We start from the raw sequence: 11,327 nt of genomic DNA on the forward strand, positions 1-11,327 counted from the left end.
AGGGAGCTCTTCTTAATATTTTGACACCAAAATCATGTCGATACACCTTACCGACTGCGAGTAAAGCCACCCACGCTTTAACTTGACAGACTGTACTTGACTCGTAGTGTTGAGTCACCTATCTGATATGCGAATATAACTCTCGAAAAGCTTTTCTTCAATCAGCCTTATTGAATTTCATAAAATTATCTCGTAGAATTTTTCAAAGATAGCTGCTTCCTCATGTGTTCTGTCACAATCCTTGACTATTATTTTTGGATAAAACCCCTATGGCGATTTTCGTTGCGGTTGCAACGATCTCTCGAATCCAGGCTTTGATAGATATTTGTTTACCTAATTGCCAAACAACCAACTTGAAAGTTGATATTGTCGAGGAAATAGATTGAGCCTGCGTCACCTATGTTTATCAAGATCTAAGCAGCACTTAACAGTTCACAGTTGTAAAATATCACAGTACCGATGTTCACTTAAAATTGATGGTTTTTGGCATATAAAGTTTTTTGATAATCTTGACAAAGTCAAGCCACTTTTCACTAGTGACAGGAAAATCATGTTTAATTTCAGATAAGTATCCGATTACGAGGAAAAATGTCGACGCACTCAAGTCTAAAATTTTAATTTGTTGTTCTCTGCGTACGTGATGAGTAATATTCAAAGTTTTTATCCCATATTTATTACTCGGTGGTAGATTGCAATTCAATAAAACACATAGGTTTATCCTTCATATAAAACTTCACAGTATAATTAAAAACTTAGTGGACTGTATGACAAGTTAAAAGTTTATAAAATGAATGCCTAAGTAAGCACCGGACCGGATATGTACCCTTTCGTAAGAAGGTTCTCACGCGTCTCTACTCTCCAATTGAAATAAAAATCCTACATACATTCTATTAGATGGCACCACTCACAGTAAGCGCCACAATCATTGAAAATTTAAAATTACAAGTTCGCTTCGCGACATAAAGTATGGCACGCGCTGCTAAAAATATTCAGACTGGAAATGGAATTGGTTCTTCGCCCAATATCAGAGTTAGAAAACGACGTTTACAACAGACGGAAACACTTGTCCTTTGTATTTATTATAGAAACGAATTCGGCCGAGGCATTCCTGATCCAAGAGACTGCATACCCTGGCGGACCGAAGGAACCGAATGGAGCCTCTACGAAGTACCCGTAACGACTCCATTGGGTCCCCATTCGGTTCCTTTTAAAAAACTAGAAAAAACAGCAAAATCAACTTTTAAATTGTTAAAATTCGGATCCTACCTTAAAATTCCTTATAAAAGGTCACGGAATAATCACAATAGTTTTTTTTGCAATGGTAAAAAGTTTAAAAAAATATAAGATGTATAACGCCTGTTGACTGCTACTAACAGGCGATGCGTTTGAAGTGTAGCAGTCAACAGGCGTTATAGGTATTATATTTATTTTTATTTTTTACCGTTGTAAAAAAAAACTATTGCGATTATTCCGTGACCTTTTATAGGGAATTTTAACGTAGAATCCGAATTTCAACAATTTAAAATTTGATTTTGCTGTTTTTTCTAGTTTTTTTTTAAAGGAACCGAATGGGGACCCAATGGAGTCTTTACGGGTACTTTGTGGAGGCTCTATGCGGTTCCTTCGGTCCGCTAGGGTATCAGCGAAAACGGAAGGAAAACGTTCGTTGATGCAAAAACTACTACTTTTGAGAAATATAAAAAAACGATGCGTCGCTTTTAAAGAAAAGCATCCTTCCTGCGATACTGGGATTTCTAAATTTGCAAAATTAAGACCCACAAGAGTCAATTTTGGCAGGCAGTAGTGGTACACATTTACTCTGTGTTTGTAAAATTCATCGGAATCCGAAACTGCTGATTTCTGGAGCACGACTGAATCACCCTGTACAAGTTGAAGCTGAGAATAATTTTTTTTGGACTTTAAAAATATATTTTAAAGGCAACGATATGCAGCACGCACGCGCCTAATCGCTAATTACTTATATATAAAGAATGTCCTAGAGCCGAAGAAATAACAGTTTTTGAAAAAATTGTTTTACTTGTTTAACTTGTTAACCTTCTGCAATGTTAAAAACTATTATAAATTTAGCTGATGACTATGTTAAAAAATTTAGCAATAAATCACCTGAAGTTTTTAAGACCGATTTTCTAGCAAAGGCGCAAAGTAAGTTCTAAATAGATAATAAAAAATCATTACAACCAGGAGTTTTTGTGATACTCTGTGATTTAGGCGAAAATTTCTCTCCTTTATTTCCAGACTCTGTAATGAACAAATAACTATTTACCCATTCGTTGCTTACTGTAAATAAAATAGGGCATTAGAACACGAAAGTTATATAATCATTTCCAAATGCCTTAATCGCGATGTACGAGTAACTTCTTTCAATTTCTATATGAAGAAATTGATTATAAAATTAAAGAAACGAAAGCCAGTAACGTAACCAGAGATCATCTCTGATGTAACTAATTTACTGTACCCACAGATCTGCATCGCAGTATGAAAATAAGTATACCTTTATTAATCTTGCCTACGATGAACAACATTTCGGAGTGACAGCTAAATGAATTTTTTCGCTACGTCCAATGAAGAAAGTCCATGCGAGGAAACGCGTTGTTGAAAAAGCGAGGCTTCAACGACCACTCGACAATCAAATCACGACTAGGCCCTATGAATGAGACAAAGATTTACTACCCAAAATAAAATCCATTTATTACGCTGTACAAGAGATTGTGCACAGAACGTGCAGTTTTTGGTACGTCGGTTTAAAAATTGCTGAGGTGTAGTATTTTCAAAAAAATTCACAAAAAAGTTTGAAGTTACATCATTTTTACAATTTTGATTTTTTTTCAAAAATATTTCACCATAAAATCTTACCTGCATAATACTATTATTTCCCCCAGTTTAAAGAATATCGTTTATATGGTTAACAACGCTGACATTCCTGATCTGGAACCTAATAACTGTCAATGCAGCAGTCAATGTACTGTATATTTGTCTAAGTATTTGTCAACTGTTCTCTCAACTGTTAAGAGGGTTTTTTAGTGAGTTGTGGAAAAAGGTTTTCTGGGGTCCTATGTAAAATTTGACATTAACATTTTTTTTAAATGGTGCATCTGCTGTATAAATAATTATTTTAAACGTTCAAAGGTCGCTATTTTTTAAAATCTGACTTTTGATCAATGGCAGTCGCCTCTATTTACCTTGCTGTGGTTGGGATCGTCGGGGAGTGATTTCCGCGGAAAAGATTTTTCCCCACTCTCAAAGCGGACCGGTGCTCGATGCGATTAATTTCGCTCTCTGTTTATATTGCTACGTGCATCAGCGCGCACAACGCATTGAAACAAAACAGCTATCCATATCTTCGCGTTCAATTTTCGAGGTCTATCAAGCTAGCACCTCAACAAACGAAATTCCCAAATTTCTTAATGTCAAAATTTATGGCTTTTTTGGGCTGTATTGCCGATTTTTGGGCTCCGCTACTTCTTGTGAAAATTCAACTTTTGAGTGGAGGTGCTGACTTGAATCAAGCCAGCACCTCCACTATATAAAAATTGAAAGAAAAAAAATCAAACACGTCAGAATTTTGGCCTTTTTTCGGCTCTTGAACGCACCAACAACCAATTTCCAAAAACCACCCCTACAAAATATAAAACCACCCCCTATGTAAAAAATAAAATTCGGAAAAAACAAAAAACACCAGAATTTTGGGCTTATTTTGGGCTTTTTAATGCATAAAAAATTTAAATATTACCCCCATTTTCAAAAACCACCCCCTAGCAAAAAATAAAATTTGCAAAATCCAAAATGCACTAGATTTTTGGCTCATTTTAGAGTCTCAAATGCACTTAACATTATATTACAAAAACCACCCCTGTGTAAAAAAACGTCAACCTGAGAATAAAAACTTAAATCTTGATGTTGGCATTTTCGAAGAGCCCAAAAATCAGAGACTCCATCTGAACCGTAAAATTTGAAAAATATCAGTGACTATAGTAACACTGTAATATTCCGAAAAAGATTGATTTACACAAAATTATGTTTGATTGTCAAAAAGGGACAGTTTTTTAACGTCAAGTGTTCGGGATCAAAAATCGGAGTAGGTATCTTTAAGAAGCCCAATAATCATAAACTCTACTGACACTAGAAAATTCTCAAAAATATTAATTTTTGACAAAGTCATATATACCTGGTAGAGAAGGGTTGATTTTATAAGTTAAGGGTTGAAGCCCAAAAATCGGAGTGGATATTTTGGAGGAGCCCAAAAATCAGAGACTCTACTGACTCTAGAAAATTCTCAAAAATATTATTTTTTGACAAAGTCGTATAAACGTGGTAGAGAAGGGTTGATTTTATACGTTAAGGGTTGAAGCCTAAAAATCAGAGTGGGTATTTTCGAGGAGCTTAAAAATCAGAGACTCTACTGACACTAGAAAATTCTCAACAATATTATTTTTTGACAAAGTCATATATACGTGGTAGAGAAGGGTTGATTTTATACGTCAAGGGATGAAGCCCAAAAATTAGAGTGGGTATTTCCGAGGAGCCCAAAAATTAGACACTCTACTGACACGGGAAAATTCTCATAAATATTAATGTATATATAACCATGTATGTATGACTTTGTCAAAAAATAATATTTTCGAGAATTTTCTAGTGACAATGTAGTCTTTCATTTTTGGACTCCTCGAAAATACCCACTCTAATTTTTGGGCTTCAACCCTTAACGTATAAAATCAACCCTTCTCTACCACGTATATACGAATTTGTCAAAAAACAATATTTTTGCGAATTTTCTTGTGTTAATGTTGTTTCTGATTTTTGGGCTCCTCGACAATATCCACTCTGATTTTTGGGCTTCAACCCTTAACGTATAAAATCAACCCTTCTGTACCACGTATATATGACTGTCGAAAAATATTATTTTTGAGAATTTTCTAGTGTTAATCTAGTCTCTGATTTTTGAGCTCCTCGAAAATATCCACTCCGATTTTTGGTCTTTAACCCTTAACTTATAAAATCAACCCTTCTCTACCACGTTTATACGACTTTGTCAAAAAATAATATTTTTGAGAATTTTTTAGTGTCAGTAGAATCTCTGATTTTTAGGGTCATGGAAAATACCCACTCTGATTTTTGGGCTTCAACCCTTAACTTATAAAATCAATCCTTCACTACCACGTTTATACGAATTTGTCAAAAAATAATATTTTTGCGAATTTTCTTGTCTTAATGTTGTTTCTGATTTATGGGCTCCTCGAAAATACCCACTCTGATTTTTGGGCTTCAACCCTTAACGTATAAAATCAACCCTTCTCTACCACGTATATACGAATTTGTCAACAAATAATATTTTGCGAATTTTCTTGTGTTAATGTAGTCTCTGATTTTTGGGCTCCTCGTCAATATCCACTCCGATTTTTGGGCTTCAACTCTTAACGTATAAAATCAACTTTTCCACTGTCAGTAGAGTTTATGATTATTGGGCTTCTTAAAAATACCTACTTCGATTTTTGATCCCGAATACTTGACGTTAAAAAACCGTCCCTTTTTAACAATCAAACATAATTTTGTATAAACCAATCTGTTTCGAAATATTACAGTGTTACTATAGTCTCTGATATTTTTCAAATTTTACGGTACAGATGGTGTCTCTGATTTTTGGGCTATTCGAAAATGCTAAATTCAAGGTTTAAGTTTTTATTATTAGGTTGACGTTTTTTTACACAGGGGTGGTTTTTGTAATATAATGTTAAGTGCATTTGAGACTCTAAAATGAGCCAAAAATCTAGTGCATTTTGGATTTTGCAAATTTTATTTTTTGCAAGGGGGTGGTTTTTAGAAAATAGGGGTAGTTTTTTTAAAATGCATTTTCGAGCCTACAATAAGCCGCAAATTCTAGTGTTCTTTGTTTTTTCCGAATTTGATTTTTTACATAGGGGTGGTATTATATTTTGTAGGGGTGGTTTTTGGAAATTGGTTGTTGGTGCGTTTAAGAGCCCAAAGAAAGCCCAAAAATTTGACGTTTTCTATTTTTGTTGTCTTTCAATTTTTATACAGTGGAGGCGCTGGCTTGATTCAAGTCAGCACCTCCACTCAAAATTTGAATTTTCACAAAAAGTAGCGGAGCCCAAAAATCGGCAATACAGCCCAAAAAAAGCCCAAAATTCTGACATGAAGAAATTTGGAAATTTCGTTTGTGGAGGTGCTAGCTTGATAGACCGCAATTTTCGCCAACTATCAATTACGTACGTTCTATGAATGTTCTATTTACTGTTGTAAACCTCAATAAGAAAACATAAAATGACATTTTGCACTGGAAAATTGCGTTAAAATTCTAAAACATTGACGGCATCATAAATTCATCATGTTAAGCGATGGGTGGCACCCTTTGTGGCCAGAACAACAGAATCAAATGCAGTATCAAAACAACAATCGCAGAATTTATTAGTTGTTAATTTTAAGCAAAACTATGGTAAAATGGATGTGAAATATCGCAGAAAAAGAATATAAAAGTGTAGGGGAGTTGACTGTAAAAGCAAATCATCGAACGATGGTGTTATTTTACACAGACTACCTATATTGTACCAGATATATGGTATGTGTTTAGTGGATTAAGAGTATAAACATAACATAACAACGTAACCATGACTTTTGCAATCTATTACAAAAATTATTCAGAATGACATTTGTTTATTAATTTGCATTTGTTTGCTGCTTTTAAATCGACAACATGCCTGAGTTAGTGTACGAGTGCAGCAACACAATGTTTACATTTACCGTATAGGCCAGATACACATGAACATAGGCAATCAATTAATTTTTGTCTTATTCTTCAGCTATAACAACTTTCACATCATGGGGAGATCTTCTGTGCAAATATGTTGTTCCCACACGAAGAAACATGATGTATAACCTATTTTTAATGTCTCCTATAATTCTTCAATATTAAGTGTGATCTGAATTAGCAACGTTTTATCCCTCTTTGAGTCTCCACGAATCATCATCCACAAATTTTAGAATATCAGAAATATAAAAGTCATAATTACGATAACATTTGTATGGTATTTTATGGCAGAACTTTGAATTAGTTGTTTTGAGATACTAAATTTGATTCTATTGTTCTCGCTACTAGGGACGCCACCCATCGCTTAACATAATGTATAGAGACACAATGCTCGGACGCCGATCTGTCGCGGTCGTGGTGGAGGGAGAGCTCAAACGAGAACAAAGGAGAACGGCAAGGTAAAAAGAGACCATGGTAATTAGAAGCGATCGTACTCGCAGGCTCGGTCAACTCAATAAGGGAAAACGGCGAATTTTTAGAACTTTGCCGCGTGGGGGTTGAGAGGTAGCGAGGGGAGTCAAATTAATTCCCCCGCCCATCGCAGATGGCGCAAATTGGCGTCAAAAGCGCGTGCGCGGAAAATCGTTTGTTGTCATTTGATACTGTCACGTGTTGTCTGGTGCTGTCACCGTATGAGACCATAACCTCAAAACGGTTTTTCGTGTGCCGGTATCACCTTAATTAACAAGAATTTCTTAAAAACGCAAACTGGTGTGTTTATGACATATTCAAAAAACTGTATATCACAGTTCAACTCTGTTTCAGAAAAAATAATAATTCATACGTATGCACATCCTAACTCGTCTCGTAGTTATCTTTTTCTACTTAAAATACAAAAATAAAAGCAAAATGAAGTAAATGAGAAACGCAAAATGAGAAATTGGATGATAATTATCCTTAATTTCTTATTTTGCGTTTCTTGTTTTCTTAATTTTGCCTTTATTCATCCTCTTTTTTTAAAATATTTTACTAGTCAACACATCTAAGGAAGGAGCATGCACATATATAGCGTCACGTAGCTGACCGAGCCTGCGTACTCGTATTCGGAAGCGTATAGTGCCATAGTAGAACAAACAAGAAATACCTCCTTGGACAAATTAGTTTTCAGCCTACATTTTTCATTTTTTACGCTTAGCATTGTAAGATTTAAGAGTCTCATAATAGTGTCGAAAAGTTGAAGGTACATCAATGCTTATTTTATAAGGATGCAACCTAACCTTCAAGAAGTGATACTGATTGATTATTTTTGCAAATTAAAACTTAGAAAGACAGAGGAGTTTCAAGTAATTTCCTTAATGTCAGTGTTGTAGAGTGATATAGCGATTTTGATCAAACTTGGTAAGGTTTAGTGTTGTATTTAGTGTTAGTCAAAATAGATTATAGAATTTGGAATTGTGAACCCCGACTTTTTTGAAAACAACATATCTCTCAAACAGCTGATTGACTTTCAATTATTTCTGTAGGCACAGTGTATGATTTAAAGGTTTTTTTACAATTTAAAAACAAAAATGTTTAAAAAGAATCAAAACAAAAAATAGTTATTTTCGTACAAGGACCCTAAATGGCACTTTTTTGGCCGAGTGTGAAAGTTGCACAACGAGTCTGAGCCCAGGTACGGAGTCCTGTAATATGCGTAGGGTAAGAAGTCAATACTGAAGTACCTTATGAACCCTAAATAAATACCCGAAACACCCTAAATACACTAAGTAAAAATCTAACGGCCTATGCTAAAAAGTTATATTTTAAGTATCGTTCGCAGTGCCTTACGTCGCACTTATGATGGCAGTGTGATAAAAATAATTTGTTTATTTAATTTTTCGCTCAAAAGTGTACCCTTCATTTTTTTTTAATATAAATATTTCGATTTCTCATGATTTTTGCGTCGACTCAAAAATCATGTGTCTATTATGGAATTTTAAAAGCAGAAAGTAATAATTCTTTATCCTAATTGTTGTGTAGAGATACTACCAGTAAAGCATTGTAATCAAAAGCTTTCATTTTTATATTTTTTGTTAATTTTATAATAAAACAATTGGAAATTATTGACAATATGTTTTAAGGAATTTAAAAACAAAAAACACTATTTTTTCTTTGTCTGTAGATGCTTATAGTATTTTGTTGTATACTTTATTTATACAATACAATCTTTTAAATATTTTTTTTAAAAATAAATATAACAAATAGTGTCGTAATCAATTATCACCTTGTCAATAAAAGTCGATAATGTTTAATACTTGATATTGTAATTTGTTTATGGAAAGTAATACCACTTATCAATCCTTTTTCGCTTGCATAAACCCCTACGCATTAAATCCAAGAGATTCTGAGAGTATAGAAAAGTTTTTTACAAAAACATAGAATAGAAAGGGAGCAATCTCAAAAAGAAACACGTGTTCGCTATTTGCATTACCGAAAGTGAAAGAATGTCAATCAAGTTTATATTTATTTCTGAGTCTCCCAAGTGCGAAATCAAAAACGGCCCAACGTTGGTCCACTGCTGTCAAAGATTTTGCCGATATTTGAAAGCCAGTGCTACGCCATTACCGAAATGATATATGAGTGCTGCACTTGTTGACCAAGAATGGGTCGCCATTTAGCTGCCTTCACTGGGCCATCTCTGGCAGCTAGTTTTGGCCCGATTGCTGCATATGTTAATGGCCCATTACCAAAACTATACAGGGGCATCAAAAAGTATCGCCCCCCCCCCCCCCCCCCCCCCTATCAGCGAAAATATGCGTTTTCAAAAGAAATTTTTCAGACAACAGTTGCAGCACGTTTTGATACGCAGTAGGTTTTATCACGCAGTAACACGTGCAACAATGCGTATACAATATTACATCCATATGACAACAAATGGTCCTATATTAAGATTTACACCATAGTAAGATCTATTATGTGGCAAAATTTTTGGCGGTGTACACTGCCTCACAATCAATTACGGCTCTTCAAGTATGCCTCGAACAGCATTTTGCATATAAAATTTTGTGCTGGTTTTTAAATCTATAATCTACTTATTAATATTTCCAGACAAGTTATGATGGCCTATCTGGGTTGAAAAATGTTTAATTGATTGAATTAGATTTAAGGAAAATGTTGATGAAAAAAATAAGAAAAATCACAGCAAAACCTGCAATTTACGAATTTATTTTCTCAGCGGACGTGTTATCAACTGCTGTATTAAATTACAAGATAGTTCAACATAAAGGAAAGCCGTACATGTTTATGAGGGAAATGAATTTAAAACTCTCCATTAAGGACTATACTTCCAACTTTACACCAAAAGAAGGACCAGACAGTACTCTCGCAACAGCTATTAACGCTGCCCTGCAAAACAGCCGTGAAGAGATTATAGAAAGTGCCACTCCGCACTTGGAGAAGAAAATTACGGAAGTAATGCTCACATCGGCAAACAAAATTTGCAAGTCCTTTACGTATGATGAACTATTTCCTGATCGCGAATAAAAATTAGGATTAAAAATATTTGTTTTTTTTTGTATTAAATTGTAGGATTTAAACTTTTTATTGTAATAAAACCAGCGGTATAAATACACATATCCTTCTTTCTGCATCTTTTAGATAAATGAGCAGTAATTGGATGCAATAACGACTTTATTTTGTTTTTAGAAGTCTCTTATTTTGAATTTGTTTTGCACACACATCCATAAAAGAAGAAAATGAAAAAATGTGACTCTTGAAAATCTTAGAAAATGATTATTGTATCCAACTGGTGAAATCAGGGTGACCATTTTATCTTGAGACATTGAAATATCTCAAGAAATACGTATCTAACGAAAAAATATTCCTCAATAAAAACTTTTAATTTTTGAAGAGGAAAATCGATCTCGTAAAAATTTACCTCACACCCCATCCTCTGGGGACGAGAGGAGGTAACTTTAAAACTTAAGTTTTAAAGTTTTATTAAAAAGTTTTTTTATATTCGCAAGAGATGGCGCTGCTAGTGAAAAGGTCCTTTACGCCAAAACCCATTTTGCAGAACCAACTCCACACATGGACCTTGACCGAATGCATAACGCTGCATTGAACGATTATTCGGTTGTGCTGCTTACGTTTGTTTGCATTTGATTGGGTGACGCTGTATTCTCTTCTTACTTCACCGAATCACTTTTAAACGTAGGTTTTATGTTTGCAAGAGAATATTCGAAATGATTCTTATTTATGGAGTAAGTGCCAGTCATATCGAGCATGTTGTCACTTTTTATGCTAAAAGTTTCCCAGGCAGTATACGTTCACGCGATTCTTTTCACAGGGTGGTCAACAAATTCAACACTGACGGAAGTGTACAAGCGAAAAAAAGAAATCGTCTAAAAGCTACTACGGGGATATATAAAAAAATCGTGATATAAGCCGCAGCCACTCATGACCACTATGACAGTGCTCGGCAGCTACGCCGTGACTTCGAAATGTCACAAAGCAGTGCTTCGAGGCAGGGGCGGATCCAGGCAAGGGTTTCGGGGGGGGGGGG

At 34.8% G+C, this 11,327-nt stretch overlaps 1 protein-coding gene across 1 annotated transcript in view; it reads left to right on the forward strand.

Moving 5' to 3' along the window:
- LOC117169374 overlaps positions 1-10,380 on the forward strand; it is a 35,387-nt gene extending 25,007 nt beyond the window's left edge. Inside the window, exon 4 of the mRNA XM_033355729.1 lies at positions 9,999-10,380. Within this exon, the coding sequence (XP_033211620.1) occupies positions 9,999-10,306 (308 nt within the window). The 3' untranslated portion in view covers positions 10,307-10,380. The remainder of the gene's footprint in view (positions 1-9,998) is intronic.
- The last annotated feature ends 947 nt before the right edge of the window (positions 10,381-11,327 follow it).

Source organism: Belonocnema kinseyi, chromosome 1, assembly GCF_010883055.1.
Source record: "Belonocnema kinseyi isolate 2016_QV_RU_SX_M_011 chromosome 1, B_treatae_v1, whole genome shotgun sequence".
NCBI classification, from domain to species: domain Eukaryota; kingdom Metazoa; phylum Arthropoda; class Insecta; order Hymenoptera; family Cynipidae; genus Belonocnema; species Belonocnema kinseyi.